Source organism: Hippopotamus amphibius, chromosome 9 (assembly GCF_030028045.1).
Source record: "Hippopotamus amphibius kiboko isolate mHipAmp2 chromosome 9, mHipAmp2.hap2, whole genome shotgun sequence".
NCBI lineage: Eukaryota > Metazoa > Chordata > Mammalia > Artiodactyla > Hippopotamidae > Hippopotamus > Hippopotamus amphibius.
In genome coordinates, this window is record NC_080194.1 from 138,369,302 (window position 1) to 138,389,701 (window position 20,400).

At 43.6% G+C, this 20,400-nt stretch overlaps 1 protein-coding gene across 5 annotated transcripts in view; it reads left to right on the plus strand.

Moving 5' to 3' along the window:
* The first annotated feature begins 17,517 nt into the window (after positions 1-17,517).
* The window catches only part of SMURF1 (SMAD specific E3 ubiquitin protein ligase 1), a 104,011-nt gene continuing 101,128 nt past the window's right edge, over positions 17,518-20,400 (plus strand). For all 5 annotated transcript variants that reach the window (XM_057750037.1, XM_057750038.1, XM_057750040.1 and 2 more), the window contains exon 1: positions 17,518-17,877. In XM_057750037.1, the coding sequence (XP_057606020.1) occupies positions 17,823-17,877 (55 nt within the window). In that variant the 5' untranslated portion in view covers positions 17,518-17,822. The remainder of the gene's footprint in view (positions 17,878-20,400) is intronic.

Below are 20,400 nucleotides of genomic sequence, written 5' to 3' on the forward strand. Positions count from 1 at the left end.
TATAGTCAAATAATAAAATACTATACAAACAATAAAGATAAACAGCCATAACTCAATAATATGGATGAATCTCAAAACATGATGTTGAATTAAAAAAACAGATGCAAAATAGTGCATATTGGATGGTTCCATTTGCAGAAAGGCCGAAAAGAGGCAAGAGAAAACAGCATGGTAACTGAATCACTTTGCTGTACACCTGAAACTAACACATCGTTAATCAACCAGACTCCAATACAAAATAAAAAAAAATCTGAAAACCAATACATTTAAAAAGAAAGAAAACTGTATGGGATTCATACTTAATTGATAAAACCATGAATAAAAGCAAAGAAATGATTATCTTAAGAGTCAGGAGAGTGGTTACCTGGGGAGGGCCTGGGAGAGATTGGGATCAGGAGGGTGAATTCAGGTGTCTTCCGGGGCCTGGTAATGTTCTATTTCTTCATCTAGTGGTGACAAGTTTCACTTTTCCATAAATGTGTCATATTTCACAATAAAAATGTTTTTAACAGCAAAAAAAATTCCTTGTACATTAGCACATTGCCTGCTACACTGAGAGTCTTAATAAATGTTTGCTTAAACTTTTAGATTGAGGATGGATAAACAACAAGGTCCTACTGTAGAGCACAGGGAACTATAGTCAATACCTTGTTCTAAACCATAATGGAAAAGAATATTAAAAAAATGTATATATATGTATAACTGAGCCACTTCTCTGTACAGTACAAATTAACACAGTGTTGTAAAAAAATTAAAAAAAGTTTGCTTAAAATTCTACAGTACAATAAAGAGGAAAAGTGAACGAATATTATAAATTGATGCATACAGATGACAAACCTGTGTTTTTAAAATATAGTTCCAGGGAAGGAAAAATGGAAGTCTTATAGCTATTCTGTGGGCTAAACCCCATTCATCCAAGGAGATCTTAGGCAGATAGAGGATTGATGTAGGCTTGAGGGACAGCTAGATGGACAAAGTATACTACAGTGCTGTGACAGGCACCCAAAAAGGGATGAACCTGGATTTGAAATAGCGATCCTTGAAAATCTTTATCATGTTCGCTAAGCAGGAATAGAAGCTAGTAATTACATAGCATCTCTCCCTCACACAAACCAGAACCCCAAATTAACTTAATTTGTTTATATTAATGCCTTTAAATAATGAAGCACAGCTCCCACCCCTTTCTTGGTACTCAGGGAGTCTTTCTCACATTTATCTGCACTTGTTTCTATTTTTGCCCAGTCAGGGTAAGATTAGAGCCTCGCCAGATCTCTCAATGAGTTTGACTTAAATACTGGGCAGAATGCACACAGCAATGATTTGGTGACTGGTCCAGCACACCCATAGGACTAGGGAATTGGGTCACCTCCTTGCTAGCAGAAACTGTGGTTAATATCTGCAACAGACGGGCACTCATTACAGCTCTTTTTAAATAATTAGTGTGGAAGAAAGATGGTGGCGAAGTAGAAGGACATGGAATGCATCCCTCTCCACAGATGCATCAGGAATACACCAAAGGATGCAATAATTCCCACAGAGAACCAGCTGAACACCAGCAAAAGACCTCTGACACCAGAAAGGACTGCAAAGATCCCAACATAACTGGGTAGGACAGAGGGGAAAAAAAAAGGAGAAAGAGGAGGAGAAGAAAGGAAAGGGATGGGTCCCACACTCTGGGGCGGGGGGATCTGAAACAGAGGGGAGATTGCCAAATTCAGGGAAACCTCCCTTATCTGACAGGGAAACCCCTTCTCCAATGGGAAATTTCCCTGGATCAGAAGGGAGGCATTTGGGACTGTTCAAAGAGGGTGAAGTGGCTGAGCTGTGGCAGATGGGAAAGAGTGAGAAACACATGGAGGCTGCACCATGGCTCAGTGTGTCTGGACTGAGACTTCGGTTCACAGCTGAACAGGGGGTCTGGGAGCTGGAACATGGGAACCGGAGAACTGGTTCAGGGTGAGAAACATTGTTGGCAGTGGGGAGACAGACTGAGAGGACAGGAGGGAAGAAATCCACAGTGGAGAATGCCTACCGTGGAAAGCTGGGTGGCCATGGTGGTGGCTTGATACTGCTGACTCACAAGCAGGGGGGAGGAGCTGTGGGTGTAGCCTCTCTCTCAGCACCAGCAACGGACAAAGGAAGGACCCCTATGGGCCTGGCTAATGCACTCAGGGATAACAAAGGCCCCCGGGTGGGGCTGGCCTAGAGTGCCTGTAGCCGAGAGCCAAAATCCCACAGAGTGGCCCAGCTCTGGAGACATTCTGTTTGCACCTGAGCTGCCGGCATCCCTCTGCAACAGGCACCACCATGGCCAACTGAGCCACTGTGACCCAGGCAGGGCACCCTGGTGGAGTCGTAGCAGGGGGAGGAGCTGTGGTTGGAGTTGCACTTTTGGCCTGAGCCGCTGGTGTCCCTCTGCAACAGGCACCATCCAAGCTGCCCAAGCTGCTGTGACCCAGGCAGGGCGCCACTGCTCACTCACCCCCAGGGGAAGGAGCCATTATTGTACCCTCTCTCTCTCCACACACACTGGCACCTAGAGATGAACAATAAAGGAAGCTTTGCTGGTCACAGAGTAATACAAAATCCCCAAGGCAGGTAGAAGGACACTTACAGCTGAGACCCCAAGGAAAAAGAAATATTATTATTAATTCTATTGATCTGGTCCATTCTGGGGACAAGCAACCTCTGAAGTCTGGACTACTCCATCAGAAGTCAAGTAGGAGGCTCTGAGGAGGGAGCACTGAATCCAGGATGCTAGACTACTAGGGAGTCCTCAGACACAGGGAAGATTAACTGCAGAGAACTCTTGCAGAGCCCTGTATCAGAGTCTAAGACTCGGCTTCGTCTGACTGTCTGCAACTGCCAGTGCTGGACACCTCACACCAAACTACAAACCAGACAGAAACACAAACCCACCCATCAGCACACAGACTATCTAAAGCCATATTAACCTCACAGATACCCTAAAACACACCACCTTATGCAGCCCTGCTTATCAGAGAGAAAAGACACAGAGCCACACACTGGAAAGCAGACACCAGACCTCCCCCGCTCCACCAGGAAGCCTACTCAAGACACTGGACAAACCCCACCACAGGGGGCAGAGGGCACAACCAAGAGGAATTACTACTAGGCAGCATAGGGAAAGGAGACAGCAAATCCTATAAATTAGACAAAATGAGAAAACAAAGAAACACCATGCAAGCAAAGGAGCAGGAAAAAAAACCCACAAGACCAAATAAATGAAGAGGAAATAGGAAAATTGCCTGAAAAAGAATTCAGAGTAATGATAGTAAAGATGATCCAAAATCTCAATAACAAAATACAGAAAATACAAGAAACAGTTAATAAAGACTCAGAAGAACTAAAGAGCAAACAAACAGTAATGGAAGAGTCTGTCATACAGAGTGAAGTAAGCCAGAAAGAGAAAAACAAATAGTGTATGCTAACTCATGTATACGGAATCTAAAAAAAAAAACAGTAATGGACAACAAAATAAACGAAATTAAAAATACTCTAGATGGTATAAACAACAGAATAACTGAGGCAGAAGAATGAATAAGTGAGTTAGAAGACAGAATGGGGGAAATAACTGCCACAGAGCAGGAAAGAGAAAAAAGAATAAAAAGAATGGGAGACAGTATCAGAGACCTTGGTGACAACATTAAGCACACCAACATTCGAATCATAGGCATCCCAGAAGAAGAAGATAAAAAGAAAGGGTCTGAGAAAATATTTCAAGAGGTTATAGTGGAAAACTTCCCCAACATGGGAAAGGAAATAATCAAGTCCAAGAAGTGCAGAGAGTCCCATACGGAATAAACCCAAGGAGAAATACATCCAGGCACATATTAATCAAACTACTCTACCCAGCAAAAATCTCATTCAGATTTGACAGAGAAATCAAAAGCTTTACAGACACGCAAAAGTTAAGAGAATTCAGCACCACCAAACCAGCCTTACAACAATTGCTAAAGGAAGTTTTCTAAGCAGGAAACACAAGAGAAGGAAAAGACCTACAAAAACAAACCCAAAACAATTAAGAAAATGGCAATAGGAACACACATGTCAATAATCTCCTTAAATATAAATGGATTAAATGCTCCAGCCAAAAGACACAGACTGGCTGAATGGATACAAAAACAAGACCCTTCTGTATGCTGCCTATAAGAAACCCACTTCAGACCAAGGGACACATATAGACTGAAAGTAAAGGGATGGAAAAAGATATTCCATGCAAATGGAAGTCAAAAGAAAGCTGGAGTAGCAATACTCATATCAGACACATTAGACTTTAAAGTAAAGACTATCACAAGAGACAAGGAAGGACACTCCATAATGATCAAGGGACCAATCCAAGAAGAACATATAAACAATTGTAAATATCTATGCACCCAACATAGGAGCACCTCAATACATAAGGCAAATGCTAACAGCCATAAAAGGGGACATTGACAGTAACTCAATAATAGTAGGAGACTTGAACACCCCACTTACATCAATGGACAGGACATCGAAACAGAAAATAAATAAGGACACACAAACTTTAAATGACACATTAGACCATCTCGACATAATTGATATTTATAGGACATTCCATCCAAAAACGACAGAATACACTTTCTTCTCAAGTACACATGGAACATTATCCAGGATAGATCACATCTTGAGTCACAAATCAAGCATCAGTAAATTCAACAAAATTGAAATCGTATCAAGCATTTTCTCTGACCACAATGCCATTAGACTAGATGTCAGTTACCTGAAAAAAAATGTAAAAAATACAAACACATGGAGACTAAACAATATGCTATTAAACAACCAAGAAATCACTGAAGAAATCAAAGAGGAAATCAAAAAATATCTGGAAACAAATGACAATGAAAACACAATGATCCAAAACCTATGGGATGCAGCAAAAGCAGTTCTAAGAGGGAAGTTTATAGCAATACAGTCCTACCTCAAGAAACAAGAAAAATATCAAATAAACAACCTAACCTTACACCTAAAACAATTAGAGAAAGAAGAACTAAAAAACCCCAAAGTGAGCAGAAGGAAAGAAATCATAAACATCTGATCAGAAATAAATAAAAAAGAAATGAAGGAAACAATAGCAAAGATCAATGAAACTAAAAGCTGGTTCTTTGAGAAGATAAACAAAATTGATAAACGGTTAGTCAGACTCATCAGGAAAAAAAGGGAGAAGATGCAAGTCAATGACAAATTAGAAATGAAAAGGAGAAGTAACATTTGACACCACAGAAATACAAAAGATCATGAGAGACTACTACAAGCAACTATATGCCAACAAATTGGATAACCTGGAAGAAATGGATACATTCTTAGAAAAATACAATCCTCCAAGACGAACCAGGAAGAAATAGAAAATATGAACAGACCAATCACAAGTACAGAAATTGAGACTGTGATTTAAAATCTCCCAACAAACAAAAGCCCAGGGCCAGATGGCTTCACAGGTGACTTCTATCAAATATTTAGAGAAGAGCTAACACCTATCCTTCTCAAACTCTTCCAAAATATAGCAGAGGGAGGAGCACTCCCAAACTCATTCTATGAGGCCACCATCACCCTGATACCAAAACCAGGCAAAGATGTCACAAAAAAAGAACATCACAGGCCAATATCACTGATGAATATAGATGCAAAAATCCTCAACAAAATACTAGCTAACAGACTGCAACAGCACATTAAAAAAACCATACACCATGATCAAGTGGGGTTTATCCCTGGGATGCAAGGATTCTTCAATATATGCAAATCAATCAACGTGATACATCATATCAACAAATTGAAGGATAAAAACCATATGATCATTTCAATAGATGCAGAAAAAGCTTTTGACAAAGTTCAACATCCATTTATGATAAAAGCTCTCCAGAAAATGGGCATAGAAGGAAATTACCTCAACATAATAAAAGCCATATATGACAAACCAAAAGCCAACATCGTTCTCAATGGGGAAAAACTGGAAGAATTCCCCCTAAGAACAGGAACAAGACAAGGGTGTCCACTCTCACCACTATTATTCAACATAGTTTTGGAAGTTTTAGCCACGGCAATCAGAGAAGAAAAAGAAATTAAAGGAATCCAAATTGGAAAAGAAAAAGTAAAATTGTCACTCTTTGCAGATGACATGATATTATATATAGAAAACCCTAAAGACTCTACCAGAAAACTGCTAGCACTCATTGATGAGTTTAGTAAAGTAGCAGGATACAAAATTAATGCCCAGAAATCTCTTGCATTCCTATACACTAACAACGGAAGAGCAGAAAGAGAAATTAAGGAAACTCTCCCATTCACCATTGCAACAAAAAGAATCAAATACCTAGGAATAAACCTGCCTAAGGAGGCAAAAGATCTGTATGCAGAAAACTTTAAGACATTGATGAAAGAAATCAAAGACGACACAAACAGATGGAGGGACATACAATGTTCCTGGATTGGAAGAATCAACATCGTGAAAATGTCTGTACTACCCAAAGCAATTTACATATTCAATGCAATCCCGATCAAATTACCAATGGCATTTTTCACAGAACTAGAACGAGAAATCTTACAATTTGTATGGAAATGCAAAAGACCCCGAATAGCCAAAGCAATCTTGAGAAGGAAAAATGGAGTTGGTGGAATCAGGCTTCCTGACTTCAGACTATACTACAAGGCCATAGTGATCAAGACAGTATGGTATTGGCACAAAAATAGAAAGGACGATCAATGGAATAGAATAGAGAACTCAGAAGTAAGCCCAAACACATATGGGCACCTTATCTTTGACAAAGGAGGCACGAGTATACAATAGAAAAAAGACAGCCTCTTCAATAAGTGGTGCTGGGAAAATTGGACAGCAACATGTAAAAGAATGAAATTAGAACACTTCCTAACACCATACACAAAAATAAACTCCAAATGGATTAAAGACCTACATGTAAGGCCAGACACTATAAAACTCCTAGAGGAAAACATAGGCAGAACACTCTTTGACATCCATCAAAGCAAGATCCTTTTTGACCCACCTCCTAGAATCAGGGAAATAAAATCAAGAATAAACGAATGGGACCTCATGAAACTTAAAAGCTTTTACACAGCAAAAGAAACCATAAACAAGACTAAAAGGCAACCCTCAGAATGGGAAAAAATAATTGCCTATGAAACAACGGACAAAGGATTAACCTCCAAAATATACAAGCAGCTCATGCAGCTTCATACCAAAAAAGCAAATAACCCAATCCACAAATGGGCAGAAGACCTAAATAGACCTTTCTCCAAAGAAGACATGCAGATGGCCAACAAACACATGAAAAGATGCTCAACATCACTCATCATCAGAGAAATGCAAGTCAAAGCCACAATGAGGTATCACCTCACACCAATCAGAATGGCCATCATCACAAAGTCTGGAAACCACAAATGTTGGAGAGGGTGTGGAGAAAAGGGAACTCTCCTGCACTGTTGGTGGGACTGTAAGTTGGTACAGCCACTATGGAAAACAATTTGGAGGTTCCTTAAAAAACTACAAATAGAACTACCATATGATCCAGTAATCCCACTCCTGGGCATATACCCAAAGAAAACCATAATCCCAAAAGAAACTTGTACCATAATGTTTATTGCAGCACTATTTACAATAGCCAGGACATGGAAGCAACCGAAATGCCCATCAACAAATGAATGGATACAGAAGATGTGGCATATATATACAATGGAATATTACTCAGCTATAAAAAGGGATGAGATGGAGCTATATGGAATGAGGTGGATAGAACTACAATCTGTCATACATAGTGAAGTAAGTCAGAAAGAGAAGGACAAATATAGTATGCTAACTCACATATACGGAATCTAAAAATGGTACTGATGAACTCAGTGACAAGAACAAGGAAGCAGATACAGAGAATGGACTGGAGAACTCGAGGTATGGGAGGGGGCGGGGGGTGAAGGGGAAACTGAGATGAAGCGAGAGAGTAGCACAGACATATATATACTACCAACTGTAAAATAGTCAGTGGGAAGTTGTTGTATAACAAAGGGAGTCCAGCTCGAGGATGGAAGATGCCTTGGAGGACTGGGGCAGGGAGGGTGGGGGGGACTTGAGGGGGGGGTCGGGGAAGGGAGGGAGTACGGGGATGTGTGTATGGAAACAGATGATTGAACCTGGTGTACCCCCCCCAAAAAAAATAAAAAAATTAAAAAAAAAATACTAGCTAACAGAATCCAACAGCACATTAAAAAAATCACACACCATGATCAAGTGGGGTTTATCCCTGGAATGCAAGGATTCTTCAATATATGGAAATCAATCAATGTGATACATCATATCAACAAGTTGAAGGATGAAAACCATGTGGTAATCTCAACAGACACAGAAAAAGCTTTTGACAAAATTCAACATCCATTAATGATAAAAACTCTCCAGAAAATGGGCATAGAAGGAAATTACCTCAACATAATAAAAGCCATATATGATAAACCAACAGCCAACACCATTCTCAATGGTGAAAAACTGAAAGCATTCCCTCTAAGAACAGGAACAAGACAAGGGTGTCCACTCTCACCATTATTATTAAACATAGTTTTGGAAGTTTCAGCCACAGCAATCAGAGAAGAAAATGAAATAAAAGGAATCCAAATTGGAAAAGAAGTAAAATTGTCACTCTTTGCAGATGACATGATATTATATATAGAAAACCCTAAAGACTCTACCAGAAAACTGCTAGCACTAAACGGTGAATTTAGTAAAGTAGCAGGATACAAAATTAATGTGCAGAAATCTCTTGCATGCCTATACACTAACAACGAAAGAGCAGAAAGAGAAATTAAGGAAACTCTCCCATTTACCATTGCAACAAAAAGAATCAAATACCTAGGAATAAACCTGCCTAAGGAGGCAAAAGACCTGTATGCAGAAAACTATAAGACACTGATGAAAGAAATCAAAGATGATAGAAACAGATGAAGGGACATACCATGTTCTTGGATTGGAAGAATCAACATTGTGAAAATGACTGTACTACCCAAAGCAATTTACAGAGTCAATGCAATCCCTATCAAAGTACCAATGGCATTTTTCACAGAACTAGAATAAGAAATCTTACAATTTGTATGGAAACGCAAAAGACCCTGAATAGCCAAAGCAATCTTGAGAAGGAAAGATGGAGTTGGTGGAATTAGGCTTCCTGACTTCAAACTAGACTACAAGGCTACAGTGATCAAGACAGTATGGTACTGGCACGAAAATAGAAAGGAAGATCAATGGAACAGAATAGAGAACTCAGAGGTAAACCCAAGCACATATGGGCACCTTATCTTTGACAAAGGAGGCAAGAATATACAATAGAAAAAAGACAGCCTCTTCAATAAGTGGTGCTGGGAACATTGGACAGCTACATGTAAAAGAATGAAATTAGAACACTTCCTAACACCATACACAAAAATAAACTCCAAAGGGATTCAAGACCTACATGTAAGGCCAGATACTATAAAACTCCTAGAAGAAAACATAGGCAGAATACTCTATGACATCCATCAAAGCAAGATCCTTTTTGACTCACCGTGTAGAATAATGGAAATAAAATCAAGAATAAACAAATGGGACCTAATGAAACTTAAAAGCTTTTGCACAGCAAAAGAAACCATAAACAAGACAAGAAGGCAACCCTCAGAATGGGAGAAAATACTTGCCAACAAAGCAATGAACAAAGGATTAATCTCCAAAATATACCAGCAGCTCATGCAGCTTAACACCAAAAAAGCAAATAACCCAATCCACAAATGGGCAGAAGACCTAAATAGACCTTTCTCCAAAGAAGACATGCAGATGGCCAACAAACACATGAAAAGATGCTCAACATCACTAATCATTAGAGAAATGCAAGTCAAAGCCACAATGAGGTATCACCTCACACTGGTCAGATGGCCATCATCAAAAAATCTAGAAACAATAAATGTTAGCGAGGGTATGGAGAAAAGGGAACTCTCCTGCACTGTTGGTGGGAATGTAAGTTGGTACAATCACTATGGAAAACAGTTTGGAGGTTCCTTAAAAAGCTAAAAATAGAACTACCATATGATGCAGTAATCCCACTGCTGGGCATATACCCAGAGAACACCATAATCCAAAAAGAAACATGTCCCATAATGTTCACTGCAGCACTATTTACAATAGCCAGGACATGGAAGCAACCTAAATGCCCATCAACAGTTGAATGGATAAAGAAGATGTGGCATATAAATACAATGGAATATTACTCAGCCATAAAAAGGAATGAAATTGAGCTATATGTAATGAGGTGGATAGACCTAGAGTCTGTCATACAGAGTGAAGTAAGCCAGAAAGAGAAAAATAAATACTGTATTCTAACTCATATATAAGGAATCTAAAAAAAAAAAATGGTACTGATGAACCCAGTGACAGGGCAAGAATAAGGATGCAGATGCAGAGAATGGACTGGAGGACACGGGGTTTTGAGGGGAGGTGAAGGGTAAGCTGGGAGTAGCATGAAAGAGTAGCATAGACATATATACAGTAGCAACTGTAAAATAGATAGCCAGTAGGAAGTTGCTGTATAACAAAGGGAGATCAACTTGATGATGGATGACGCCTTAGAGGGCCAGGACAGGGAGAGCGGGAGGGAGTTGCGGGAGGGAGGGGATATGGGGATATATGTATAAATACAGCTGATTTACTTTGGTGTAGCTCAAAAACTGGTACAAGAGTGTAAAGCAATTATATTACAATAAAGAGCTTAAAAAAAATTAGCGCGAGTGTGTGAGTCATGAATTTTCCAGTTTGTATTAAATCATGGACTTCCTTTCTTCTTGTTAGGCTGTCTCCATCTTCCCATGAGTCAGTGTGTGCTTTGGGGAATCAAAAAGCCAACTCTAATTTAAATTATTGGTATCCATTTAATCAAATGATAGGGAATGTTAATCTGCAGCTCTCCTTCCCCCATCGTGTTCCTGAGGCAGACATTGGCCTTTTGGGGGCTGTTCAGTTCTCTTCCTAATAGGGAGAAAGAACCTACTCTGTGTAGTTTGGGCCAGAGGCAGCACCCCAGTTCCCACTATGCAGTTAAAAGGGGGCTTTGTTTTTCCTTCCCACTGTTCCCAGGCAGCGAGGGCAGAGGACCTGCTTTAAACTTAACCAGCTGGGAACTCTTTCTACACCTTATAATTTTTTTTTTCTTATGGGTGTATAGTGGATTTACAATATTGTGTTAGTATTGTGTTAGTTTCAGATGTACAGCAAAGTGAATCAATTATACATATAATCTACTCTTTTTTTAGATTCTTTTCACATATAGACCATTACAGAGTATTCAGTAGTGTTCTCTATGCTATACAGTGGGTCCTTATTAGTTATCTATTTTATATATAGCAGTGTGTATATGTCAATCCCAATCTTAAAATTTATCCCACCCCCTTCTGCCTTGTTTTCTACGTCTGTGAGTCTATTAAAGCTTATAATCTTGGGATGTAAGGATAGATGGCATTAATTCCTAGGGGAGCAGGAGTGGCATCCTGGCCACACTGTTTCTGATCAATGGATCTACTCCTTGGCTGTTCAGATGTGGTTTGTTGTTTTTGTTTTAATGTCAATCCCAATCTCCCAGTTCTGTTCAGATGTGGTTTGTTGTTGTTTTAATGTCAATCCCAATCTCCCAGTTCTGTTCAGATGTGTTAGCCCATGGTTTATTACAAAATCTAGCCAGGATTTCATGACCCCCCCCTGAAGTTTTTCTGATAGACCTCATTTTTGCTTATGTTACCTGGGGTTGCTGTGAACATTCTGACCAACATATCTTTGTTTTGGATTTTTGCACTTCACTGCTCTCTTCCTTTAGTTAGGACAATAGAAAGGCAACTGAATGCCTTTCACAGCCGTTCTCAAACACGAGCTTGCATCAGAATCACCTGGAGAGCTTGTTCAAACACAAGACTGTTGGGCTCACCCCCAGTTTGTTGCTGTTTAAGGTGGGTGGGCCTGAGAATTTGCATTTCCAACAGTCCCCAGGTGACGCTGCTGCTCTGGTGACGACACTTTTGAGAACCATTGGCCTAGTGTGTAGTAGAGTTTCCTCCAGGCTTGTTATAAGACTAGCAAAAGTATTTAGCCAATAAACTATGATTCAGGGTCTTACTTTGGATTTCCTTTGGTTTGTTGATTTCCCTGGTTATTGTTGCCTATATATTATAGATGAAATACAACAAATTTAGAGACTTTTTAATCTTATTTTTCTGGACCAATAGAAATCATAAAATCTTTAAAGAGTAGTAGACCAGAACTTTGGACATCTCTTTTGTTTATTAAGCACAAAACTGTCATGTCTGAATTTTTTAAATTGAGCTTATTATATTCTTAATGATGTCAATTACATTTATTTGAATAATCAATGTAATTGCTTAGAACACTGCTCATCTATAAACAAAATTACATATTTTAATGACTAATAGCAGTTCAATTATTTTCTCATTTTCACTCATGACCTTACCTGTTTCTAAACACAGACTGGGGGGGGTTCAGCTATGATCTTTAAAGAAAGACTTTAGAATTATTTTTCTGGACTTGCCCCTAGTTACTTGGCTGCATCTATTTGAAGAAATAATCTATATCTCAAATTATTCCACAGCTGCAAAACACAACAACTACACACCTATCAGGATGGCTAAAAGGAAAAATAACAACAAGAAGTGCTGGCAAAAATGCTGAGAAGCATTGCTGGTAGGTAAGTGAAATGCTACAGCCACTCTGGACAAGAGTTTGGCAGTTTCTTATAAAACTAAACATGTAATTTCCTTATGACTCAGCAGTTATACTCTAGGGTAGTGATCTCAGAGAAATGAAAACTTCTTTTTGCATAAATACCTGTACACAAATGTTCATAGTAGTTTATTTGCAATAGCCAAAAATTAGAGTTAGCCCAGGTGTCCTTCAAAGGGTGATTGGTTAAACAAACTGTGATACATCCATACTGTGGGACACTACTTAGTAATAAAAAGGAAGGATTGATGTGTGTAACTACTTGGATGACTCTCCAGGGAATTATGCTGCATGAAAAGAAAAAAACCTATCCCTGAAGATTACATACAGTATGACTCCATCTATGTAACATTTTAAAATGGACGACATTTAAAAATGGAGGACAGATCAGTTGTTGCCAGGTGTTGAGAGTGCGACAAAAGGTGTGGGTATAAAAGGGCAACATGAGGGATCCATGTGGCATTGGAACTGCTCAGTATTTTGACCATGATGGTGTATACTTGAACCTACACAGGTGTTAAAACTGTATAGAATTTAATACACATACACACACACACACACCCCAGTATAAATAAAACTGGGAAAATCTGAATATCACTGGATTGTATCAATGTCAGTACCCTGGTTGTGATATTACACTACAGTTTTGCAAAATGTTACCATCGGGGGAAACTGGCAAAGTGTCCAAAGGATCTCTCTGTATTATTTTTTACAACTGCATGTGAATCTACAATTATCTCAATAAAAATTTCAGTTAGAAAAAACAAGTGAAAAACGTTACCAATGATAATAACATACTAAGACTTGCATCAAGTTTAGGTTATAATTTAAAGAAAGATGCTAAAGGCTTCTGGGCATAAAAGAATAAATAAATGTGCTAATTAATCACAATTTTAAACATCCAGTTGTTTTAAAAACTTGATGTTTAGGTGAAAAGCAAAAGAATCCTAGATCCCAGATCTATGAAAGACCTTAAAGGCTAGTCTGAGCTAGCCACTGACCTCACAGGCACCAGCTCAGATCCATACATGTGCTCTCAAGAGGCACTTTTTATAGCTGTCTACTCCCACCAGGGATCCCCTATATAACATATAATATTCCAAACAGATTTCCCTAGGGTAATAGAACTTGCAGGTTTTGGAGCAAAGACTAGCACATGCATTTTACATGTACTAATAAGAACTACCATTTACTGAGTTTCTGCTGTATTAGACTGCTAAATCTACACCCAAGATTTAATTTAAGCCTCATGATAACTTTGAGTGAGAGGCATTTTGATCTCCATTTTACAGATGAGCAGAGTGAGGCCTGGAGAATTTAATTAACTTGCTATGGCACCAGATGGTAATGGGGTGAAACTAGGGTAAATTGTGAGTCTGTGTGGACCATAGCTGCCCTCTTTTCAGGACACCCACTGCCTTCAAAAGGGGTTACTGCTCTGCTGAACACGTTCACATGGGATATTCCAAATGCTGTTTACTTGAGCGACACCTTGAGATTAGGTGTTCTTAATCTAGGGGCAATGGGACCTTACAGGATCCACAAATTGGCCTCAGGAGATCATGAACCCACTGAAATGGGATGCAAAATTCGGTGTGTATTTGCACATGTGAATTTTTCTGGCAAAAGTCTCCACTGTTGCCATCAGATTCTCCAAGAGGTTTGGGACTCCAAAAGAGGTTAAGAACTACTGCAGTCAGATCCAAAGAGATTTTCTTCCCCTCACTGGAAAACCTTTCAAATGCCCAATAACACTGACTCAGGGAAGTGATACATCTGGGGGCAATAAAGTTGGCTGCCAAATCCTACACAGAAAGCAGGGTCAAAACTGCTTTTTGTAAAGTCACTGCAAAGAGGATACTTGAAGAGACTCACTGAATTTCATCTCTGCCTCAGCAGAATTGTTTGACATTTCCCATCTATTTGTTCCAGTTATCTTTAGAAGATAGTATAGTCATTCCTCCCTATCTGTGGTTGATTGGTTCCAGGCCCTCCTGAGGATACCAAAAGTTTCAGATGCTCAAGTCCCTTATATAAAATGGCACAGTATTTGCATATAACCTATACATATCCTCCCGTATACTTTAAATCATCTCTAGATTACTTATAACACCGAATACAATGTAAATGCCATGTAAATAGTTGCTGGTGCCAGGGCAAATTCAAGTTTTGCTTTTGGGAACTTTCTGGAATTTTTCTAAGTATTTTTTTTCTTTTTCTTTTTGGTTGCGTTGTCTTCATTGCTGTGCATGGGCTTTCTCTAGTTGTGGTGAGTGGGGGCTACTCTTCGTTTTGGTGCGCAGGCTTCTCATTTCAGTGGCTTCTCTTATTGTGGAGCATGGGCTTCAGTAGTTGCAGTGCACGGGCTCAGTAGTTGTGGCTCGCAGGCTGTAGAGTGCAGGCTCAGTAGTTTGTGGCGCATGGGCTTAGTTGCTCCCTGGCATGTGGGGTCTTCCTGGACCAGGGATCGAACCCGTGTCCCCTGAATTGGCAGGCAGATTCTTAACCACTGCACAACCAGGGAAGTCCCATCCGAGTGTTTTCGATCAGAGATTGGCCAAATCCACGTGTGCAGAACCCATGGATACAGAGGACCAACAGAACTTTTGACACACCTGATACAGGATGAAAGGGTAGCGAGGGACATCTCAAGTTCAGTATAAGGGCTTGCTTACAGCCTTAGCACAAAATTGTGGGTGATGGTTTCTAAGTGGGCAAATATCTCTTGTGGTCTTTATCAGCTTTTAATGGAGTAGGGTGCAAGGAGAGCAGACCCAGCAGCTACGTGGCTGCACTCAACACTGAAAACTGCGCTGGAAAATGCATTTACTTTCCTGCCTTTGCCCATGCTGTTCTCCCTGTCTACAAGGCCCTTCCCCACCTCTTTGCCCAACAAACTTGAACTTAAACTTGCCTCCAAAGCCTTAAATCAAGATCTTCTGTGACTCTTCTAAGCTCTTCCCACCTCTCTCCTCCCAGGCCGAATGGTCTACATCTCCACCACTGTATCGTTGTCAGTTCTTGTCTGTTTAATCCAATCAACAGAGCCTCACAAGTGCCATAGCTCTGACCTATGTTCCTTGTCTCTAGCCATGTATTACTTGTTAATGAGTAAATGAAATGCAATTCGATACCCTCCAGAAGTGGCCTGACTCACGTGTTGAGGAAACAATCAAGAAAAGGCTAGAAAGGGAAGAAAACAATGAGGTTAAAAAATGAAAGGTTTTTAGGTCAGAACCAGCTGGGGTGAGAGCAGGGGCCGACACTTAGGTAAGCAGAGAAAGAAAGACATTTAGTCTGGTTTACTGAGAAGAGACTTCTTGAATATGGGAACAAAGCAGAGGGAGAGATACTGACTAGACTGAAAGAAGAATGGGGATTACTCGAGGCATTACCGGCTCTAAATGGATTGATTCAGATCCAGGGACTCGGTGGCAATCGCCTCAAAGAGAAACAGAGCTGGATTCTGGATCTACTGCTCTGTTGCTTTAACATAGCTTGTCTTCTTGGATATTTCACTAGAATCATTGAAAGTCTGAGCTGCAAAGGGCCATAGAAACCATCTAGGCCTGTCCTTTTATGTCACTGATTGAGGCTGGGAGAGGCAGCCTTGAATCCAGCCCAGGAGAGAGTCTTGAACTCAGCCTGAGCAGGTGGACATGTCAAGGGGCTCCAGGAAGAGGGCTCTGTTCTGAAGACTGTGACCCTAAGAAAGGTCCCTGGCTGCAGGGGATGGCTGCATAGGGCTCAGAGTCTGGTTTCCCTAGGACACAAGCCAAAGAAGGCATTCAGAATCAGGTAGTTGGTCAGAAACAAGTCTGATAAACAAACCCAGTTTTTCCTATCAACGTGGTATTTCCTCTGCGTAACAGGTTAACAAACAGAGGCGTTTGTTTGCTGGAGAAAGCATATCGAGCTTTTAGTTCTACCCTGCAACTCTGGGAGCAGTGTCAGCAGAAGGCAGGGAGACACAGGCCGTAAAGCTGCCTTTTTGTTTGTCTGGCTAAACGGTACGCAGGTTGGAAAATGACAAACATCGTATCTACCTTTCTATCCTGCTCTCACATCTTGTTCACCTTGTCCATACATGACACTTCCTACGATTCTGGCAACTTTATTAGGGTCAACAGAGCGCACTAGTTGCCCAGAACACACCTAGGGGACTTTGCCTCTTTGAGAAGTCCCTCCCTTGAAATCGCATTACCTAGACACTCTTGACGAAAAGCAAATACACTGGGATTGCATGCCTATTTGCGCAAAGTGCTTGGTGTAGCAACAGGCCACGGTTTCCCGTAAGCCCCCCTCCAACAGCTCTCAGGGGCTCGGAGCCTTGAGGGAGACACCTGGAGAATCGATTCCGGCCTCTGAACCTCAGCGTCCGCATCTGCAAACCGGTTCCCTCCGCGAACGCGGCGCAGACCTTCGGCGCCCGCGCGCCCGCCCCGGGGCGTGTCCGCCGCTGGCTCCCGGCTTCCGCGGGCCTCCCGGGCGCTCGGCCGCAGCCCCCGGGCTCCTCCTCCCGCCTGCCGGTCCAACGGGCGAGCGGCACCGCCGCCCCCGGCTCGGGAGCCCGCGCGCCCCGGACTACGCGGGCGACGCAGCCGCGCGCCCCGCCCCGCCGTCCCCCGCGGGCGCGCGCACGCACGCAGACGCGGGGCTGCACGGCCCGGGCGCGCGCAGGGCCGGGCCGGCACGGCGGCGGGAGCGCGCGCGGCTCCGGGAGGCGGCGGCGGCGGAAGCGGCGAGGGCGGCGGGCGTCCGGCTCTGAGGTGGAGGCGGCGGCGGCGGCTCCGGACTGGGCTCGGCTGGGAGCGAGCGAGAGTCGGGGGCGCCGGGTCGAGCGCCGATCCCCCGGCGCGACCGTCCGCCCGCCGCCCGGACGCCTGGGCCGCGGAGTTTGTGCCCCGGCTCGGACCCCGGCGCCCAGCCCGGAGCCGTAACCTTGAGGCGGCGGCGGCGGCGGCGGCGGGGCCGGGCCGGGCCGGGCCGGGGGGCGGCGGCGGCGCTGGATCTGCGGCTGCCCGATCGTTGGCGGGAGATGTCGAACCCCGGGACGCGCAGGAACGGCTCCAGCATCAAGATCCGTCTGACAGGTACGGCCGGCGGGAGGCCCCCGCCGCCCCCCGGCGCCCCCTCGCCCCCCGCGCGGCCCCGCGGCAGCCCCGGAATTTCCCGCAGGGCGCCCTGGGGAAGCGGCCCTCCCCCGCGCCGGCCGTGGTCCTGGGACCGGGTAGCCCCCCTCGGCGAGCGCCCCTCGCTGCGGCCGCCGGCCCCGCCCCCTCGCTGCGCCCGGCCCCGCCCCCTCTCTTCTCGCCCCCATCCGCCCTCCCGCTTCCCTCCTTTACCCCCGCCTGCCCCCTCGCTGCTCCCCTCCGTTTCACGCCCTCCAGCCTTCCCGCTCCCCTCCTTGTCCCCCCAACCCTGGGCCCCTCGCTTCCCCCCTCCTGGCCCCGCCCCCTCACTTCTCCTCTCCTGGACCCCCCTGTTCCCGTCCCCTCCATCCTCCCAGTTCCCCTTCCTCTCGTTCTCCTTGCCCCTCGCTTCTCCCCTCCTGGCCCCGCCCCCCGCCCCTCAACCCCTTCCTCCCCCTCGATTTCTTCCCTCTCCCCTCACCTGCCCTCTCTCCTTTCCCTCTCGGTCCCGCCCCTCGTTTCTCATCACCTTCCCATCCTCTGCCCAACCTGCCCCCTCGCTTCTCCCCTCCAGGCCTGGCTTCTCGCTTCTCCCTCTTGGTCCCCCCCCCACCCCTACCGACAGGCTCCTCACCCCTCCCCCATCCGTTCACTAGCTTTCCCCACCCCCCCACTTGCCCCCTGCTTCTCCCCTCCGGGCCCCGCCCCTTTCTTCTCAGCCCCGCCCCTCACTGGCCCCCTTAAACCCCGCCCCTCATTTTTACCTAGTCCCGCCCTCTCTTATCTCCCAGCCCCGCCCCCTTGCTTCTGTCTGGCGGCCTCCACCCTTTCCTTCAGCCTCGAATTCCTAAATCCTATCTCGTAGCTTCTCCTGGTCCTGTTCTCTTCACTTCCCCTCTGGCCCATACCTCTCCGGTCTAGTCCACTTCCTTTCTCTCTCAGTCCAGGCCACTATCTGCTCTTGACTGTGCTTCTTCAATTCTTTACTTTACCGTCACTCCTCTCCCACCCCCCACCATCCTTGAGCACGCCCCCCCCCCCCTCCATGCACGCGCACCCTGGAGGCTCTGGCAGCTGCACTAACGCATACTCCTGGATTCACTCTCATTGGGTCTTCAGTGAAATGCCCGTGTCTCCTGGGTGGCTCTGTAGTGCTACCTTCAAGGGTGAGCGCTAAGCTCTGCTCTGGGCCTGCGACGTGATGGTTCGGGTGTTTGTAGCTGCCAGCTGTCTCTGCCGGCCGTGCCCCTGGACCGGCCTGGACCCTCATCTGCCCTTTCTGACTCTCTGCACTCCTGTGGGGCTGCTGCCCCGTCTCCCGGTTTAAATTCATGCCTGAGGCCGGATTGTAGTGTTGCAAATACACTGCTGGGGGACTTTCCAAAGGCGAATATTTCCAGCTCTGGAAAGGAAATAAAAAAGTTAAGGCTCATCCCTGTTAGGGGTTTTCCCCTGGATTTTTCTGTGCGGCGACTGGTCTGATGATGACTTCAGAGTCAGTTTGGTCGTATTCTTTGAAAGAGAATGAGCGTTTTGGACACTGCAAGGCAAATGCATGGCCCTCGATTATTTTTTCAAATTAAAATTTCCTCTAAGAGTTCTTAGTAGTTGCATGATCCATTTTTTGTTTCAAGGCAAGGGAGATAGTTTTTTTGCATCAAGATGTCAGATCAGGTTATGGTCAGACAATACAATAAAATCAGACAATGATTTGGACGCAAACCCAGACCCTGGTTTCATAAGTAACAGGTTTATCCCAGGGATCTTTGTTTCTGGAGGAACATAATTCTTTATTCCAGGGCTGGTAGGAAACGCTCACTATGTAAATACAGTATATACATTGTTATTTTTATGGTTACATAAAAGCAACGTGTTTGACTTTGCAATGCTTGTGAAACTTTACTGACAACTTTCATTTGGTTCTCATTTACAGCGTAATCTATAATTGACATCAGATTGGTTTCAGTTTTCTTGTTAAAAGCAGAAGTAACTGATTTTGTGAGTTGGGGTAGAAGTGTGATTAATGTTTTAGAAGGACTAGGTTTTAATTACAACGTTTGTGTCAGGTGTATTTATGTATTAATCAAGCCTAGTTGGCGGGTCTGAACGTGAGCCTTTTCCTCCTGGAGTGTAAGTTTGTCCTTCCTCCCAAATTATTTTTGGACTCAGAAATTTAGATGTCATAGATGCAGAAATGCTTTAAAGAGTCTTTGGATGGTGTTTGCCATTGAAGGATCTGGTGATAAGTGTTCTTTCCAAAACGCCTTTTCCCTTTCCCCCAGCTGATGTTATTCATGACCTGAGGGGCTTTGTGAGTGTGGTCCTCTGTGAGTGTGGCCCTCCCTGCAGGGAGGTTGAGTATTAGCATTGATTGCAGGCACACTTGATGCCAGTTGTCTGATGAACGTTAATTTACCTGGAAACGTCAGAATTAGCTATTTTGTTGCTGGTAGAATAGGTTTTGGCTTCATCTTTGAGCTTGTT